At 37.0% G+C, this 21,087-nt stretch overlaps 1 protein-coding gene across 1 annotated transcript; it reads right to left on the reverse strand.

The window, feature by feature from the left end:
- Positions 1 to 667: 667 nt before the first annotated feature.
- Positions 668 to 14,188, reverse strand: fas (Fas cell surface death receptor). Its single transcript, XM_079632409.1, has 8 exons — positions 13,837 to 14,188; positions 13,353 to 13,455; positions 12,839 to 12,967; positions 4,775 to 4,889; positions 4,288 to 4,352; positions 3,980 to 4,080; positions 3,825 to 3,852; positions 668 to 1,532 (listed from the first exon to the last, which is right to left on the reverse strand). Exons 1-8 carry the CDS (start codon positions 13,873 to 13,875, stop codon positions 1,237 to 1,239), a joined length of 876 nt encoding a protein of 291 aa, XP_079488535.1. The 5' UTR covers positions 13,876 to 14,188; the 3' UTR covers positions 668 to 1,236.
- Positions 14,189 to 21,087: the final 6,899 nt, after the last annotated feature.

A 21,087-nucleotide genomic window follows, 5' to 3' on the forward strand; every position in this document is an offset into this window, starting at 1 on the left:
GGAGGTTTACTATGTAAAAAAAGTAATGACACTGAAATAAGAATAAATTATTCTGATTGTTTGACTTTCTGTTTTGCAAATCACTCTAAATTGACCTATTTTGGGGCATCCTGAATAAACCAGGTATTTTCAAATTATTTCTCAATATGAAACTTAAAACCAACAATATATGGCTGTTATTTATAACTGTTAAGGCGAGACCGAAGGTGAATAGGTGAATAGGGTAAACATTGTCAATAATAGATATCACCATGAAACTTCCTCAGTTGATTACTTACACAAGTATATAAAAAATGTGTATGAATAATTATGCAAATTAGGCATTTTGCATATATTTTTGGTAGATAGATCTGAACATGATAAAGCCAGGTGTTCAAATAAAATAAAATAAAAAAATGCAGAGGGATTTCAGGATATATGCTTTCATTACCTAGGAAATCAAAATACTGTCCATAGCCTTAAAAAAATATATTTTAGCCATATTCTTTTTATTAAAATGTCACATAAATCAGGCCAGGAATGATTAATTAACAAATCCCTATGGAAATTTATTCTGTATACTGCTAAGTGTATAACTGGGAGGGAGAAGGAGAGGGAGAGGGAGAGGGAGAGGGAGAGAGGGAGAGGGAGAGAGAGATAGAGAGAGAGAGAGAGAGAGAGAGAGAGAGAGAGAGGGAGAGAGAGAGAGAGAGAGAGACTTTTTAAAGCAATTTATTACACCATAAAAAAAAACATTACATTAACATTTTAACATCTAAAAAACATTATCAAAATATTACCAATTAAAACAAGAGATCTTCACCTTCTATAAAAATTTAACTTTTGTTTACACACCATTTCTTCTCAAACATTAGGAGATTACTATTTATTTGATTAAATTAATATTCTAATCTTATCCTAGATTCAACCAGGGCCTTGAATAAATTCACCATATTAACTTTGTGTCCTTCCATTTCAATTTTATAAGCCTTCCAAATGGCTAATTTTGCTTGACCAACCAAAGATTGACCCATATCTGCGGGATGATTTAAAACGCCAACTTTTGTTGAATTTAGGAGAAGTGTAGTAAAATAAATACCTAAATGTGTATTTTGGACTTTTTTCACCACAAGTCTGAAAGAAAATCTCAAAATTGACCAGTGAAAAATAAAAATGTTTTTGCCTGCCGTGTCTACCTTTGGCAAGGTAAAGCGCGCAATACACAATGTTAAAAATGAAGTACATCTCTTGTTCAGTCTATGGCTGAGCTTCAGCCTGTCTTTTCTCAACGATTTCCTTTATCTCATCTGCTGTTCTTCTTTCCTTTATTTTACGAAGAGTGTTGATGAGAGCTGGGTATGCTTTATATAAACCTTGTTTCTGGGACCAATCCTGCAGAAGCCCATAGGTCTGTTCTCTCGCATCATTAGGGTAGTTAGACTCGTTATTGTCAATATAAGCTTTAGTCATGCCACTGTTCAAAGCAACACGTTTCATCACTTTCCAGCTCAGATGATCAGCAATTTCTGACAGGTAAGGGTTCAGGTCCAATTCTACACAGAAAAAAACATAATCACTGATTTAAGTTTTTCATGCTGCTATTTTTTAAACCAGTGTTCCTAAAAATGTTCTGCCGGGCCCCCCTTTTGTGGAGAAAAATATCAAGTGCAGAACACGCATCATTCATTTAGCCTATAACTTTCTACGGTTTCCTGCAATACTCAATTCTGATTCTTCAATCACGCAATCTAGCGGGTATTGTGTCATCTTGATGTAATAAAATGTCAAATTAATATTTTGTGTTCAATTAATAACTTGTGGCAAGTGGCTGAACAAGCGGGATCATTTAGCAATGAGGTCTTGTATCACCCCAAACAAGTTTATTTTGCATAACAATCTGCTGACTGTACGCTATCCCTTAGCTTTGCTGGACCCCCGTTTTATCATTTCGAGCCCCCCAGTTTGGGAACCACGGATTTAAATGTTTTGTGTTTTTTTTTGCCCTCCGTGCACTTTCCAGGTACAGTGTACAAAATAACATATATTTTTTTTGTTTTAAAATTCCCCCCCAACAACAACCACAGCAAAAAAAGCCAAAATCGATGCTTAATAAAAAAATAAAAAAAATTACATTAACCTCACATTGCTGAACCAAATCTCAAATTCTGCTTTTTCTTAATTTAAAGGGGTCATGACATGCGATTCTTTTATTATTTAATATGTTCCTTGAGGTTCACTTATAATGTTAATTGTTTTTGCAGGCACACATACTTAATGATTGACTAATGTCATTGCATAGGAAAAAGTATCACTCGTTATTGCACATGACTAAGATAAGGGAGTAAAAAAACTAAATCCTTCGACGTGATCCGGGACCCCACACAGATGTCCTGTTTAAAGCTGTTTAAACAGAACACGTTGTTTACACTTCCATTTGACCTGTTGTCAGTAGACTCAGGCACGTGGAGTATGTCAGGGATTGAACATGCATCTGTATACTGTATTTAGTGTATACAGTGCAGTGATTATAATGGACGATTATAATTGACGCAACACTCGTGTCTGGAGTAGAAAGCAGTCAGCCGTTAAGCGACTGAATGGCAGTGGGTGTGGCTTGTGGTGCGATTGATGTCAATGATTCATCAATAGGCTTGTTTGAGATGAGTAAAATCTGCGCAAAACCGATCAACGGTGATCACCGCGAGATGCATGCCAGTTAGAAATGTGTCCGAGTGCAGTCCGCCTTGCTCTGATGTCATGCTGACGTATGTCAAAAAACCCTCGCGACCGCAAGGAGCACATGTCGGATTCTGCAGTCGAGCGCAGTTGCTCTCCACCGACTGCGCTGATCAAAAGCATGATGGGAAACTACTTGCTGACGACACAGCTTAATGCTCATTGGTTTAAACAACCATGATGTATTGCTCCCTTTTAAAATGAATTTGAATTTCAAACTCTGATATCGTGTTTTATGTGTATAAATTATGTGTGAATATTCACAAACTCTCTGACAGTGCGATCTCTATATGGATTATGTAATTTATATATATATATATATATATATATATATATATATATATATATATATATATATATATATATATAAACTCATGTCTGTATTAAAGAAAAAAATTATTGATAAACGTATTTGGAGTTTATCCATTGGAGAATCCAGTTTATTAGCAACACTGTGCACGAGCGTCAATCCCGCGATATCCATATTTGATCTCACAGGTGTCAGATCCACTGCGAGAAGAGAAAACTGTCAGGCTTGCCTGCACTTTTTTCACTCCTCCCCTAACTTCAGCCGCCTACATTTCAGGCGAGGCAAGGCGCATCTCAAACAAGCCTATTGTCTTGCTCTAGAGGCAGTCATATGCTAAATGTATTAGCCCGTGTGATATGATGTCACAGATCCCACAGCTTGGTAAAATAAAGGCTTAGTTTAAAAAGAGAGGGGCGTTTGAAACTTGCAGGATGTTTTAATGGTACAAAGAGCAAATTTGATTTCTCATGCCATGACACCATAATGTTACCATAATTTGGGACAGCATAGTTTAAATGCTAAAATGTATTTGTGTGATTGTCATTTTCAAAGTTAAACATTGAATAAATAACATAATTAAATAGTTCAAATGTTCTGAAACTTAAAATCCAGTGCATGTAGCTTGAATTAATTAATTAAACTTGAATTAACCACCCAGAAGGGGCAAGTTTGGGACCAATTGATAATTAGCAGTTGATTAACATATTTTCCATAAACAAAAGGGAAATATTTTATATATATATATATATATATATATATATATATATTTGATGTAGATGAAAAGTACAAGCACACTTGCCTTTCAGGAGTTCTACTTCTACATATTCCTATATGAAAAAGAAAAAAAAGACAAACAATCAGGCACAAATGTTTAGAAATACACACACAAACTAATATGCAGTTCCACTGTAACACCACAAGGGTGCCATGGACACTTAAAAAAAGAGAAATTACCTCAGGCACTCTGACCTTGCTCTTTTTGTGTTTCCATAAAAAAAAGAGAACCAGGCAGATTATGGCTATTACCGGAACCAAAACAGCAGCCGCAATGGCCCCTGGAACAGAAGCAACCATAGATGTTTGTCCATTACCACCCCCTGTACTGTACTTTGTGTTTATACTGCATAAGCTTTTTTAGAGTAATTTTCCAGTCACATCTTATACTTTGTGTGTATACAGAAGAGCACTGGGAACAGGAGCATTTTAACAACTTATCCCTTTGGCTATGCCTGTGGATGTGTGTAGCTTGTGGATATACATGCCATTTGACATCGTTGCGACTTTGGCATCTTTGCACACATTGCATTCGATGTTGTCTTCATCACACCTGTTGGATAAACATGAACACAACAAAGACTGAATACTGAGCTGAAAGCAAATTTTCAAAATACTGTATAAATGCTGAACGCTAACGGGGAGTCATAAACAAATAGATAAAAAGACAGGGCTTTTTGATTTGGACACAGTCCCTGAAATCCGGATGGATGCAGCCATTATATGAGGAATTAGCACACACAGCTTCAATTTTGCAGTGAAAACCAAAATGGACATGCTTTTTCCCCACACATTTCGGAGTCTGGCTTCTGCAAGTATTTTGTTGTGATTTGTGTGGGAGCAAAACAAGTGCGCATCTGCACACAGCTTTTTAGAGGGAACATTGGTTTCCATTAATACTAACATTATAACTTTCTTCACACACACATTTGTCATTCTGTCCAGACAGAAAAGGGTCTTTGGCTGACTACATACGTGTCACAAGGCTTACAGATCTTGCACTGGACACCCTGGTCACAGTAATGGTTCGTCTGACACCTGCAGACAGTGTTGGAGGACGCTGAACATTTAGTTTCCAACTCCATGTTTGCTAAAGCAGGGAGACAAATCACAAATTAGACATTTATTGCCTGTCCTTCAATTAGAGCTTCAAGATTCACCCTTTGACAACAGTCCCACCTCTGGCATTAGAAACCTGGAGTAATATTTTCCAAGTTGTGGTTGACTGGGTAATTATAGTGTACCTATGAAGTACTTGCATGCAAGTATAAGGGAACAATATGTAAAATTTGTGGAATAAAGGGGTAACAACCAGGAGAATTAAATATTTATACTGTAAGTATTATAGAACTGAGGGGTACTTATTCTACTATTATGATACAACAATCACATTTGGGAGCAATTTAGCGAGAACATACACTGCATACCTTTTTGTAATAATTGTGTACCAATACATTCTGTATAGGCTTTTTAAAAATTACAGGGTACATATCGATGCATTTATACAGTAATCTTTATCCAAAAAAAAAAAAGTGCAGATGTTTAAGTTTGGACTTACATGTTTCAAGGCAAGTAAAGCTAAAACTATTGATTTTTTTTTAAAATACTAGTAAATACTCTTGTTCCATGTAGTTACAGGGTGAGTAAGTACAATAAAAATACATACACACAATCTAATATCACTGACTCAGAAACCTTTATTTGAAAAACAACTTAATACAGTTGGTCTGAAGCGATAGTCTACAGTTTAAAATATTGTAATTTTTCTTACAAACATTTATCGTTTCACTTCAGAAGACATTGATACATCCATTGGGGTCGTATGGATTACTACAGTTATTGCAGTAAGTGTTGATTGATGCTCCAAGTTTTAGGAACACATGAGCTTGCATTATAAGTATTCCCAGAGATGTATTTTTTATTTTTCTAAAAACCTTCATTTGTGATAATCTGAAGAAGGAAAGTCGTATACATCTTGGATGGCATGAGGGTAAAAGATGAGTAAATGGTGTTGACATATTTCTGGGTATATTCCAATTTCTTTTAATACAGAATAGCAATAGACATGATTTCTCCTTCAGATTCATCAGTGGAAAGAAAGAAAAAGGAAGAAGCCAAGCAAGAGAAGAAAAAAACAAGGGGGGGGGGGGGGGGGCGTGCTACTTTCGGTCAAGAGTTAAGCATTTGAAATAAATTGATGATTTTAAAAAGCAGTTTTAAGTAGGGCTGGGTATAAAATATTGATTTCTCGATTTTAATCATTCTCATTTTTATGAACCGATATTGATTCTTAAAGTCTGCGTGAACCGGAAGTTGCAAACAACTTTTCTCCAGTGTTGTGACGTATTTCCAAGTGAAACGGAATATTGAACAGAGGGCAGGGTTTTACTTTAGCGCTCCTCCTCTCCATCTCTCGCTCAAAGCAGACTAAAGCGCTTTCCACCCAAGCCGCCAAACCTACGTCATCAGAAAAGGAAACGCCATTCCAGACCGCAAGCAAAGAACTTATATTGACAAGAAGTGAAAGCCAATAGAACGTTCCATTGCAACACCAGCGCCCAACAGCAGCGCTACGCTTCCGCCATTTTGGGGAGAAAGAGACTCGGCAGTCCACTAACTTCTCGCTATCGCTATATCAGCTGCTTTGTTAAAAAAATATTTAAAAAGTAGGCTGAAATCCAACCTGAATGATGACAACACAGAATAATGTACAATCACTAGACTAGTGATCATCAAATCCTTTTAACAGTTTATTTGACAGACTTTATGTTTAAGTCTACCACTTTTTTCACAAAACCTTTGCTCTCTATAAATGTCAGTTTGGGTTGAAATTATTCAAGTTCAAGTATTAGCATTATAAACACTGAATTAATACCAACATATGAAATTAAATTAAGGACATGCATCAGAAAAATTAGGAATGTTGGACAATAAATAACAGGAATTAACAGCTTGACAGTAAACTGTTTTTGCAGTATGTCTTATATTAATAATAATAATAATAATCATTTCTTACATTTGTATAGTGCTTTTCTGGGTACTCAAAGTGCTTCACACATGGAAGGGTGTCTCCTCAAATACCACCAATGTGCAGCATCCACCTGGATGATGCGACGGCAGCCATATTGCGCCAGCACGCCCACCACACACCAGCTTATTGGTGGAGAGGAGACGGTGATGAAGCCAATCAGTATATGGGGATGATTAGGAGACCATGATGGACAGAGGCTGAGGGGCAAATTTGGCCAGGATGCCGGGATTACACCCCTACTCTTTTTCGAAGGACATCCTGGGATTTTTAATGACCACAGAGAGTCAGGACCTCGGTTTAACGTCTCATCCAAAGGACGGTGCTCTTTGACAGTATAGTGTCCCCGTTAATGTACGTTAAAGACTATGTATAAAATGTTTTTAAAAAAAAGCCAATTAGGGGATAACAGACACTGCGATGCATCATGTTTGTAGGGGGATCCAGGGAATTTAAACGTACAATATATATATATATTTATTTATTTCAGACCTAGTGGAGCAATAGTAACTAATAATAGTAACAGTAAATATGTGTAAAGTTGCACAAAATGGAAATAGTCAATAAAGTAGGCTAAAAAAAATACCTACTGAATGGTTGGATTCCACAACTGATAACATAAAACGCGTATAAGACAATACAAAATTTACTGTAGGTGTCATAAAATTTACTAATGACTTAAGGCCTCATTATACTTCTGCGTCGAACTCACGGCGTAGCTACGTCGTAGGCTGTGTGTAGTGCGTACCCTTCGGTGTACCCTGACGTGCACCTCTCCAAAAATGTAACAACGCGTCAATTCTACGCGGACGCAAGCGCTGTGCGCTGTTGGTCTGCTAGAACCCCTCCCTCGGGTTTCACACGCTCCCTCTGTGTAATTGCGCGTCAACGCGGACAACGACGCAGAAGTATAAACGAAAACCAGCACGTTGCCTACAACGTAGAGGCTCCGGCGTAGGTCCGACGCAGAAGTTTAAATCAGCCTTTAAAGGTGCTCTAAGTGATCTCGGTTGATGTTTGAATTATCATCAAACAAAACGGAGGCTAGCTAGACCCTCCCTCCTCCTCATCTGCGCAATACCCAAACCCCACCCCACATCATTCTTGTCGGTTATTGGCTGGAACAGTTTGTTATGTTTCGTGCTGCGGGTTGCTCTGTTTATTGATCAGTTTGTTTTTGCTGCTGTTTGTGGAGCTTGGGCTCTCTGCAGAGACCGCATTTTTTTTACAGTGTGTTCAGGGGACAGGCAGCTAGCGGATAGTGAGGAGATGTTTGCGGTATGTGAAAAAAAAAATGTTTTGGCCTAAAAAACGTGTGAGATCGCTTAGAGCACTTCTCTTTCATTGTCATTCTGTCTGTTTCTGTGTATCTGTGCTGTTGTCCAGTTGGCATTTTCATCCTAGTGGCTGTTACCAAAAAAGCATCAGAGTTTCGCCTCTTGTTCTTCTATACTCTTTGCCGCAAGTAACTTTTCAGACTTTGATTAAAGATTACCACGGCAAACAATTATTTGTATTAACTTGCACGGATTAATTGTTCACCACAAGACTAGTAGCCAAATATGCGCTAACAAAGTAAATAGGGTCAATTTTGATTTCATGTATTGTCGACTTTAAATCCCAAGAATCAATTAGTCATCCTGTTTTCATTTGATGAATGAATAGAACATTGTAGGCAGCGCATATCCCATCCGATAGAGAGCCTAGGTCCCTCCCCTCCGCTTCCGGCTCATGTGACCTTATTTCGGAAAAATATGTATGGTAGGGTCAATGGCAAGAGACAACTTATCTAAATTACACATATGATGTTTGTCAATTCAAAAGATAATTATGAAAGTCGCAGTTTGTCATAAAACAGAAGTGTAACATTTAGTTTTATGTGAAAATCGCTCAATGAACTACATCTCTCGTCTCGCATTATGTACGTCACCAACATGGCAAGATCCGTTGCTCGTATGTGTGCAGTCTGGTACAAAACACTCAGGCATGACAGCATAACGTTACGATTATAACGTAAGACTATAGAAAAAAATTACAGACATTAGCTTCAGTAAAGTTAGCTTCATTCATTGAGAGAAAAGGTATGACGTCACATTTGCGCCTTTTGGGTTTGTAGTCTTTGTAATTACGTATTTTTCACAGTCGTATACCTCAACGGTTTTACATCAAACTGCGACTTTCTTGACTTTAAAATGTATCTTTTAAATTGACAAACATCATTTGTGTAATTCAGGGCACAATTCAAACGAGATCAAAATATTTGTTGTCTCTCGCCATTGACTACCATACAATATTTTTCCGAAATAAGGTCCCATGGTGGTCCACCGGATAGGGACTTAGGCTCTCTATAAATCGCAATGATCTTTGTGCTTTGTTACTATTGATATGAAACAAATTCTCAGATTTAAAATTACATCCATTTTCTTACGAAATTCAAAAACAAATACCATTTTGGTGCTGTGGCGCGAGATCGCTCTGGCGCAGCGCAGATCAAGAGAAGCGGTACTTCTCTTCCGCCTTAATACCAGTTACAGCGTGAAATAAACATGAATGAGCATCTGAAAGTGTGTTAAAAGATAGTGTGCAACATATCGAAATCTGTATCATGTCACATAGAATCGCTCAATCAGTGTTTCAACCGTGGAAAATAAGCTTGTAAACAATGTCATGTAACTTCACATTTAACGTTACCTCAGAAAAAACAAATACAGTGAACCATAAACTCGTTAGTCAGCTAGAAAAATGAACTATAGAGAGAAGCATTTTGCTAAATAAATGCACCATATTACATATTCATTATATGTTCTTCAATATTTAATGCATGTTTGAATAAATCTGGCAAGTTTTTATGACAGCCACCATTTAAATGTTTATATTTTATATAACTTTACACTTTTATTTATTTTTATAATAATAAAGTGTTTGTATACAAATCAGATAATTTTTACCTTCAGTATTATAGTTGGCTATGAAGCCTAGTAGCGTAGGCTACAACTGACTCCCATAGTAACAGCATTAGTTAAGAGATTTGTTTCCTTGAGAATATTTGTCATGTATTGTACCTGATATCCAAAATAATCAATATTGAATCGAAATCAAATCGAATTGCAAGCTTGTAAATCGAAATCGAATCGTGAAATTTGTGTCAATACCCAACCATAGTAACAAGCACCACTACATGAAACAAGAGTATCTTTCCCCAAGCAAACTTTAAGCAAAAGTTGCAATTATTTTAGTTTTCAGTGCACTTTTGTTAAAAAGATTACTGTATAAATGCAATATGTACCCTGTAATTTTTTAAAAGCCTATACAGAATGTATTGGTACACCATTATTTAAAAAATGTACGCAGTGCATGTTCTTGCTAAATTGGTTCCAAATGTGATTGTTGTATCATAATAGTAGAATAAGTACCCCTTAGTTCTATAATACTTAGGCTACAGTATAAATATCCCCTTTAATTCCCCAAACTTTACATGTTGTTCCCTTATACTCTTATTTATTTTTATTATAATAAAGTGTTTGTATACAAATCAGATAATTTTTATGCAAGTACTTTATAGGTACACTATAATTTTCCACTGAAAGTTGCACTGTAAAATCGCTTTAATAAAGGATTAGTTCACCTCAAAATGAAAATTTCCTTATAATTTACTCAACCCAATGCCATCCAAGATCTTTCATGATTTTTCATCATGTCTTTCTTTCTTCAGTGGAAAAGAAATTAATTTTTTTGAGGAAAACATTTCAGGATTTTTCTCTACACAATCGACTTCAACCACAACCAAATTGTTGAAGTCCAAATCAATGCAGTTTCAAAGGGCTTTGAAGTGCTTCAAAGGGCTCTGCACGATCCCAGCTGAGGACTAGGGTCTTATCTAGCGAAACGATCGGTCATTTTCAAAAAAAAAAAATACAATGTATACTTCTTAACCACAATTGTTCGTCTTGTGCTGCTCTGGCATTACGTAATCACGTTGGAAAGGTCACGGGTCATGTCACCTGTCTAAGTTATTTGTCTGTGTACTCTGGTTCAAAAAGGTAGGGAAGGGCGAAAAATGCATCTAATTTTCTCCTCCAACTTCAAAATCGTCCGACATCTTTCTTTTTTTTTTTCGTTATTTTTTTCTTTTTTTTCGTGACCTTTCCAACGTGATGACGTAATACGTAGCGCATCTCAGAGATTATACAAGATGGGCATTTGTGGTTAAAAAGTATATATACATGTATTTATTTTTTAGAAAATGACCGATCGTATCGCTAGATAAGACCCTAGTCCTCAGCTGGGATCGTGCAGAGCCCTTTGAAGCACTTCAAAGCCCTTTGAATTTGAGCTCTTTGATGGCTAAGTTGCTCTATGATGGCTAAGTTGCTAAACGCATCTTGTTGTCATGTAAGGACCCTGTTCATGTTGGACATACATTTTAATTGCATTTTGTGTCTGTTAGAGGCACAAAAACACTCTTTATGAATATGCCCCCATAACTGCTGTTTAACTGAGTGGGAGCTCTGGGCATTAGCGGTAACAGCTCCGTGTTGCAAGCACCAATCCGGTTCGTTTTTCTTTCTTTAGACAGTACTCACAAAGGTATAACAATCAAGATTAACTTAAAAATTGCCCGGAGTTCTCCTTTAAAGGTCCCATGGCATGGATTATTTTATTATTTTCTAATGTTTCCTGGGGTGCCCTTATAATGTTAGTATGTTTTTAAACAGGTAAAAAGTAATTTTTCCTAGCCTGATTTTAGCCTCTGATTTGAACGCTCTGTTTGAAGGGGCGTGTCTGCTGCGAGACCTCGGTGTAAACGCCCACTGTGATTGGCTGACATGCTTGCATATGAAATAGCCAGCATTACATGTGGAACTCTCTCGAAAAGTTTTACTATTACAGCTATTATACATTTTTACTAGCTATCGAGATTAACTAATCGTGAGAAGTTTTTTAAGTATTTAGATCTATTCCCTTCACATAAAAGGTTGCAGTGACGAGCATTGAGCAGATGACAGTCTAATGATCACGTGAATGAAGATCTTATCATTGCAACGCAGTTTCTGCACTCTCACTAATGCTTTCACCAATGCAAACATGAGGTAAATACAGTAAGAGCTTCGTTGTGCAGTGTAACAGCGTCATTGATTTCATAACGAGTTTTGTGTCAATCACACAGACTTGCGCTGTGTGATTGACAGCTTGGGCGATTGAAAAGGGATTGTTCTGTGATCGCTTGTATATTTTTTAACTAAGAGAAACGTTGTGAAATTGATATTTTAGTCACTGGCTTGATTTACTGATGCATAAACAGTACTGAACGATTTTGAGAGAAAGATTATCTGTCTGAACTTGAACTATTACACATCAGAAATTTACATTACCCACTGGTTCTTCAGAGGCTCGGATGAAGGAACTAAAAAAAATACTTTTGTGTTCATTTGTACATCCAAACACTGAGCAACTGCCATGCTTCGCTCCTTTGCAAATCTGATGTCTCTCGAGGAAAAAACAATATCGAACTCGCGTTGCTCATTTTCTCATGGGCATGACAAATTCTCTTTACGGGCAAAGCAGAGAAAGGGGAGGTAACCTTTCCCCGTATGACGGCATACGGGGAAGATTCCAGATTTTCTTTTTCTCAAAAGCGGAGCAGGATTGGTTTCTTTACACCTATTTCTAATCTAATTTCTAGCCACTGGGGGACCATAGGCAGGCTAGGGGAACTCATATTAATGTTAAAAAACCATGGGACCTTTAAACTATTTGGTTGCGGTTAAAGTCCATTGTGTAGAGAAAAATCCTGAAATGGTTTCCTCAAAAACTTTTCCTTTTTTTTCCACTAAAGAAAGACATTAACATCTTGGATGGCATTGGGGTGAGTAAATTATCAGGAAATTTTAATTTTGAGATGAACTAATCCTTTAATTACGCAGTAGGCTACTTTCCAGGCTGTAATCTAAAGTGTTACCAACATTTGCACAAAATAACCATTAACCTGAGGATAAGATGTTAAGACCTACCGTCGGTATCGCATATTTTACAAGGCCAGCAATTGTGATCACTGTTCGGGTGGTCCAAATAGGTGCCAAACTCACACAGATCACAAGCCGTTTTATTTGTGTCTGTGCAGTCACGTAAGACCCGGGAACCTGCAACACACACAAACACATACATTTGTGTGCATAAACCCTTGAGAAAATCCTATTGTCTTTATTCCTTTTAAATAAAGATATTACATGGTTCTCTGAAATACTTGATTCTGATTGGTCAATGAGAGTAAACTACTGGCTGCTAAAAATGTTATTTCTCCGTTGCCCAAGACAACGCTACTTTCAGGTCTGTCATATCACTCCACAGTCTGTGGAAACAAAAATTGTTTTGAAAAACAAAAATCACTTTAGAAAAAAGAAAAATAAAGCCCTGCTGCATACATTAACATAACCCTTTCCAGACCCTAACGCTACACTTTTGATGTGGAATAGGCTAAGACAATAAGTCTACCTCGCTAACAAAAATATAACGTTAAGATCTTACCAGTTGGACATTGGCAGCAGGTTTTCCCCTCATGCTGGTATGGACCGTACTTGCATGCGTCGCGTCTCTTGCGCATGCCTTCTGTCAACTCTACAGCGAACATCTGACACACGAACAAAATGCATTTTACAAATAAAATAAGAAATTAAAGTTATGTTTTCTTATTGAAATATTCTTTTAAAAATATATTTTGTTAACCATTAGTTGGATAAACCAGAGTGACAACCTCAAATAGCTTCAGAATGAAATCGAAAGTGAAACCAACTCATGTTTAGCATTCAATATTATTTTCAACAAAACGGCATTAAATTGGCTATTTTTTTTAACTGATTTGAATACAATCAACAAATATAGTACAAACCAAGTCCATAGATTTCCGTAACGTTATTCCCCTAGTAAATAGTCGATGTGACGTACTATATTTGTTTCAGCTAGGCTAGTTATAGCTACATTAAATTTAATAATGTTTAAAGGCATGACTTACCACACAACACATAAATACGATACGATTACAAAGATACATGTCTGAAGAGTAACAGGCAAACACTAAGCTGTAGATAAATCCTTCCACCTATTTACATGAACAACTCTGTACAGTGAAGGAGAGTCCAGGAAGTGTTGTAAGTTAGGTAAGTTATCCGATCCCTGAGTTATTTTGAACCAGATCTTCGCAATCGGTTGAGGCAAAACCAGCCAATTTAGACCTGCTGTTCTCGAGACTAACTAGCCTACTCGCAGACTCATTTAACTAGGGAGCTCGCGATTTCCAAAATACAACGTGATGTAAATTACGTGATGTTTTTTAATCGGTTCATTGAAACAAAGTGTTCGAAAGAACCGATTCGCGGTAATGATCCGGTAATCACTACACAGCTGTGGTTTTCTTTGGAAATGTGTCAGAAGGAAACATCCCTTATTGAGCTGCATTCAAATCTCAAGTCCTTCTTACTGAAGACATTGTAGACTATACAATATTTTTTAGATAGGCATTTGACACTAACTGACTTTTGCAAGTTCTATAAAACAACAGTTAAAGGAATAGTTAACTTAAAAATAAAAATTATGTCATCATTTAGCCTACTTTAAGATGTGAGGCTTTGTACCAGCTGCATTGGAACAGTCATGTAAATTTACATCAATTGATTAAATCGGCCTACCTTTTGTGTTCAATTACATGCAATTTACTCATAATTAATTTTCACTCCTCTTTTGTAGAATTATGTGAATCCTGCATGTCAGGGCAATGCAAGCCATTTCATTACAGTTTCAAGAAACTCCTCATTCTCCAAACACAGGAACTTGACATAAGTGGAGTTTAAGTGCCTGTGTAACCCCTCCACCCAGGTCCTGTGCGGGCCTCGAATCCGGGTCTCCAGGGTGAGAGTCAGGCGCTCTAACAAGGAAGCTAAAGACTGCAGCCTCTAGCTTCTGTTGCTAGAGCGCCTATTGAGATCAGAGGAGTGAGGTTTACTCGCACAGTGACTTCTAGCTGGCCTCCATTACATTCACTTGTAGTGAAAATTAAATCATCGGACAATGGGACTTTACAGAACTCAGTGTTCACTTCACTAATGATTGATCTACAGGTCTAATTTGACTTAAATCTCAAAGCATCACACATCTGCGGGATACACCACATGCAGTTTTACGCTGAGAGTTGAACAAAGCTCAAAAATACATTTTAGTCTGAGACTAGGCTTAGTCCCAGGCTAATGCATGTTTGAGCAGTTTTAACTGAAAGCAACTTGCACTGAAATATCTTAATATGTCCGTGCCATTGTTTTGTCTCAAGATGCACACCAGTAGTGTTTTTTTCTAAGGCAAGTTTATAAAAGCTACTTAAATGTCTTAATTTAACTAAGGCCTAATCCTGGCTTAATCTAAGTCTGTGAAACCAGGCTTTAGTGAATAATGTCTCGTATTCAAACCTAAAGTATAATTTGAGATGCCATTACTTTCCCTAAATTCATCCACCTGCCTTTAAACCTAACCGTGTCCGTGACAGGAAAAATTTTGTGTTTGCAGTTATTATGTGCAGAAACCACATGTGAGTGAGCGCTCTTTCTTTGTTTGAGTGTTACCACAATGTTGCATCATCTTTTTTTTCTGAGACACACAGAGGAAGGTGACACTTATCTATCTGGGGCAGGTGGGGGGAGGAGGGCGAGATTGCCATTTCAGATCAACCCTTTCATACCTGAACAACAAAGTTTCTCAGCAGCCAGGAAGTCTAACTCTGAGGCATTATGTGTTCGTATTCTTAAACACTGTGGCCATGCGCATTCTTTCATGGACAGACTCAGCTGTGCGACCCAGTTTCTGTTATTTTCTTATTGGTTGAGCCCCTGCTGTGAATTATGGGATGTTTTACTTCTGCTTTGTTACTGGCAGATGGCACCAGAGGACAATATACACATACAGTACTTCTCATTCTGACAAATTTCCTTCCACGGCTCACAGTATGAACATAAAAATTAGTCCATTTAAATTATGAATTGCCATCTAGGCTATGGTTCCATGAAGAACTTCAATGGAACCTTTCCATTGCACAAAAAGATCTTTATAGTGGAAAAACAGTTCTATAGATTATTAAATGTTCTTTACACTAAGAAAAAAATGGTTATTTTAAGAACTGTTCTCTGTAAGGTTCTATGGTGAACCAAAAATGATGGTTCATTGTCATCACTGCAAAAACCACCTTTAGGCAACTTTATTTTTAAGAATGCAGGAGTGAAATATTTTGATATGAACAAGCAACAACTATCATGTCAACACTTTCCTCTTTCACAATACCAACTAGCACCTCCGTAGGCCATAAATCTGACACGTTCATTGATGTATAAACCTGTTACTCAAAAGTGTGAATATGGTGACATGGAAACCACAAAACTTACCTTAAGCATCAACACTGTTAGAGTGGAGAACATGTCGGATGAAGCTTTTTCCCTGCATGACAAGTATTACAAGTTAGAGAAGACCATTAGAAATCTTAATTTGTGCTTGCTTAAAGACAACCTATTTCCTCTTTTATGAAAGTCCTTTAATACTAAGCAGCCATAATAACCCAATAAATTCCTGTTCTTATGCTTGTTTGTCTTTAAGTTCTCTTAAAGCTAACAGCACCAACAGATGTTTTTTGTGGTTTTAAAAACATAACGAATCTTCATGTGAACGACTGCATGTGCACATATTCACGTCTAACGCAGGGTTGGTGTTATCTTTATCCTTGTGTGTCGTTGGGTATTAGTGTGTGTGTGTGTGTGTGTGTGTGTGTTTATATCATGACGTGTTAATGTGTCACATCAACAAAGACTGAGATGGTTTCTGCGGTTTTCATAATCTAGGGTCGACTCGAAGCCATTTCAGACCTCTTTATGATCGCCTTTGTGCTCGTATGAGATGTGTGACAGTAAGCCGGGTTCATGGAGAGGACACACTCCTCTGTGCTGATAGGAGAAGTGTTGGTGCCTGTTATCTGAGCCCCATATTAATTTGGCGGTGACGGATGTTAGCCTGGTCTAGCGTGGCCGATCGTCTCTAGGGAAAACACGCCATAATCCTCTAATCCTTTCCCTTTCGGATTCTGTCTAATCAAGCGCTCTTTAAAATGAAAGAGCGAACACACTCTGAATACAAACATCTATACATATATATACTGCCACAGCTCTTCTCCAAGTAAAGATTTTCCTTCAGAGACTTAAAGGAATGTCAGTTTAGTGTCTACATTTATATGGTTTATAGACATTTTCAGGTAAACTTTTTGATTTAATCGTAGAAACCTGAAGAGGCAGTGTTTATTTATTGTTTATTAACTGGAGCTAGTGTGCTGTCCACAAACACAACCATAATGTTTGAGCTTGACAGACCTTAAAGGATTATTCCTGGCTCAACAGAGTTAAGCTCAATCAAACGCACTTGTGGCGTAATTGATTACTTGTCCCTACTTTCATAAAATAAAATAAAAGTGAATCAGGCCAATCGGTAAATGTTAAAAATATTATACTGTTTCAACAGTATAGCCACAAGATGTGAACAATGAGAGTTAAGTCATGATGAAACAAAAATACAGAAAATAAAAGTTCTGTAGTATTGTGCGTACATGCAAATGTGTAACGGACTATGGAAAAAGAAAAGAAAGTAGGGCAGTGACTGTTCTCCCCATCAATTGTTGAAATGATGAGATATTGGTGTTGCACTCAAAAATGAATGTGAGCTTGCAGTCAATTGTGGAGGGGTGGGGTTTAAGTGGACTAAATGATTGGAGACGTCTGGTGTTTTTACTGGAAGACTTTGATAAAAAATTACAAGCTCAATTAAAAAAAATAAACGTATATAAATAGCTCACAATAAGATCATTTAGATGCATTTAAAAGACAGGGTGAATTTCCATTCATGCTGACTTTGAAATAATAATAAAAAATGGCTTATTTAGCCTTTTCTTGGTAGTTATATCCAACTGTACAATTATGTTGCCCTGTCAATTTGACACCGAAAATGGCCGTAAAAATGCCATTCTAGGTGTCACATTTAGCTAAAAAATACATAAGTTTTAACAATCAAATTAAGTGCTTCTATAAAATAAGCATCACATTTCTGCTTTTGAATCCTCTAAACACTGACCCCTTCACTCTTCCATTTAAAGTGCCTCACTGTAACCTTGATTTTTGCGGGACTTTTTGTTTGGTAATAACATTACGCCACAGGTGCTGTTGATTGGGCTAGATTTATTAAACCCAGAATATTCCTTTAAGGTCTAAATTGAGGCCATTAGGTTAATTCTTAAACAAGCCTACACTTTCTGATTTTATCTATGACCAGAGCTATATTTTCTAAAAATAAAATAAAAGTACAGCGCAACTACTTCTCTCAGAGCTGGTTAGCTCTTAAATAAATGCAGAACTTGCCACCCAGGCCAGTTAATCCCCACTTCCTGTTTTATTCTGGGCCTAATCCAAACATAGCACAGCTGTGCTCTGACAGCAAGTTTTTGCTAGATTAGTTTCATACTGTCCCACAGTGAAGATGAAGATGCTGCAATTAGATGAAGCTCGAGTCAATGCAAAGAGAATTTCCAAACTAATCAATTCACAGTGCTGTATAAAGCTGCTCTTAAAATCCCTTAAAAATATGCATAGGAGGATACAGCGGTTGCCATATTGTCATGGCATTGCATCAGCGGCAAGTTCTAAGATGTAAACTGGAGGCGTAGCCGTTCTTGGTGACTGAACTTCTTCCTGATGAAAGAAACCGTGCTTGCCGACAGAGGACAAGCCCCTCATTGGTCATTCAGGGTTCATTTCTATGACTCCCCAAAGGGCAACCAATTACGGTGTAGTGGAACAGTTCCCATCACCATCATTAGCGGGTGTGAGTCTAGTTTGATGTTTTCATCAACACCAGAAAAAGATAAACGACAGCATCGAGCGAACGGACAAAGGGGAATAAAACCGACCAAGAGGAGAATTAAAAGGAAGGAGGAAGACAGGGCGACGAGAAGAGGGGTGGATTATATATCCGTGTCCTTTTCTCTTTGTTATGAGATTTATATTTCCCTCCATGTCTACATGCTCTAATCTAATGACTGCAGAAAGCTACAGATATGCAGAGACAGCATTACGGCTGGACAATTATATACAGGATAGACTAGTCAGATTACTGATTCCCACAGTAACTATCAAGATTCTTTTATAATCATAATCATGAGTCAATTTTCACTGCTTATATCAAGCACTAAGCCCCAAATAGCTGCCTGAACCAACATCTGCTTCAGAGCACTAAAGTGCTGTGCCTAAACCCATCACAGGGATTTGCATCATTTATGTCAAGCTAAAAATATCCTCATCAACCTGGAAACCGATAGAAGACCCCAATTACAAAAGTGTATAATGCACTGCATTATAGTAGAGAAACACACTCTCTATTCACAATATAGAAAGTTTAACCCTCAAAGACCCAAATATAGAAAAAAACTGATTCCACACTGATTTTGTTTTGCAAGCGAACTGCACTTTAGCGCACACCGTTTTATATCATGACAATTTATAAATTCAAGCGATTTTAAACTATAAAGTACTCGCACGCTTTCTGAGCGTTAGAACGCGCTACCAAATCGAACAGTCGATTTTAGCAGCTTATTACACAAATGTTCAAATACACACAGTTATGTCAAAAGGCCTGTCTTGGCAAATATTCACGTGGGTTATGTGTGAACAGCATATTGTCAGTCACCATTAGGTCTTAGTGACACCAGCCAACCTGCTACTGTCTACTATTGGCTGTCTGTATTATTAATGATAATCAATCAAAAGAAAAGCTTTAATAAAGGATTTATCTACATTTAACTTATAGTTTAACTTAAGTTATTTTATTTTTGATTATTCAATTTCTGTATCTTTACTTATTACTACTGTTAGACAATATACAGCATTGTTTAATTAGTATCTTCATTCTATTGTATTTAAATTATGCTTCTGCTTCTAATGTGTTTATTCATTCTCATTTACTGACAATTGCAACAAATTACCTCATAAAAACAAATACATTGAGTGAGCAAACATTTCGGCAAGATAACTAATTTCTTGAGTATCATGTACTTTTGGTGGCATCAGTGCCGACTACTAGATTTTTGGTATCATGACATCCCTAGTAAGGACTGATCAAATCCTTTTTCAGCCAGCGATACCTGTCACGGGGCATGGTCTGTGTTCTTGAATGACTTGATTTTGATCATTTGATGGGTGGTCACTGGGTTCTTTTTTTCCCGGTTCACAGGCATCTCTGCATTCCTCTTCATCACTTGTATCAGAATCCATTTCAAAATCACTGCACCCATTTTGGATGGCATCAATGACATCATACACTTTGTATATAATATGGACTTTCCTGGTTGGTGGCATTCTGAAAAAAAAAAAAAACACTGGTTATTTTCCATATCCCAATCATACACATTTGAAAGAATTCACACAATACTGTCTGGCTAGCTTACTGTGCCCTCTACTTATGCTTACAGCATTTATAGCCCCCACATTCCTGAACATTATCACCTGTCCCTCACGCAAACAAGCAAAGCCCAGAAAAGAAAATAGGACCAGTTAAGTATATCTTATAAATGATAAGATACAGATAGTTTCAAATATTGCTACACAAATACTTTCAAATTCTCAAATAAATATTTTATTCCTTGATTCAACTTGAACTTATTTAATAATAAAATTGATTAAAAATCAAAATTGTAACAAAGACGACATTTAAAACTTGTGAATGATCAAAAACATTATGTTTCTATTAGTATTTATTCCACATGGAACAGGTGAGAAGTAAAATTCATCCATGTAATGTGCAAGGTGCACAGGCAAATTTTGCAACCCCCCTTCGCCCATGTTTTAAAAATTACAACATTGACATTACAAGCTCAAAATCTAACATGATTAAAGCATTCAACAGTAGCTTAATATCTGCATGATCTAGACATATTACTAATCAAATAAGAAATATTTTGGGCATTTTACTTACTTGAATGTTGATTTATTCAGTCCAGTAAAACAAGATGAGGTGTTAAGACAATTTCGTAGGTTGTGTGAGTTCAAGGCTACGTGAACAGGCCTATTCACAAAATATTCCATCCAATAGTAAGGCTGAACAATAGGATATCAGATGTGTAAATGTGGTCTCTGCTAAAATTTATGTTATAATATTACAACAGTGGGCCTTACAGGGTTAAGAGCAAGATTACAGA

Source organism: Phoxinus phoxinus (genome assembly GCF_949152265.1).
Source record: "Phoxinus phoxinus genome assembly, chromosome: 13".
NCBI lineage: Eukaryota > Metazoa > Chordata > Actinopteri > Cypriniformes > Leuciscidae > Phoxinus > Phoxinus phoxinus.

Excerpts from the sequence above, each read along its gene's own strand:
- fas (XM_079632409.1), bottom strand. The coding sequence starts at position 13,875 with ATGTATCTTTGTAATCGTATCGTATTTATGTGTTGTGTG. Across the intron at positions 13,456-13,836 it reads TCGTATTTATGTGTTGTGTG|ATGTTCGCTGTAGAGTTGAC; the intron begins GTAAGTCATGCC and ends TTCGTGTGTCAG. Across the intron at positions 4,081-4,287 it reads AGTCGCAACGATGTCAAATG|GGGCCATTGCGGCTGCTGTT; the intron begins GCATGTATATCC and ends CTTCTGTTCCAG.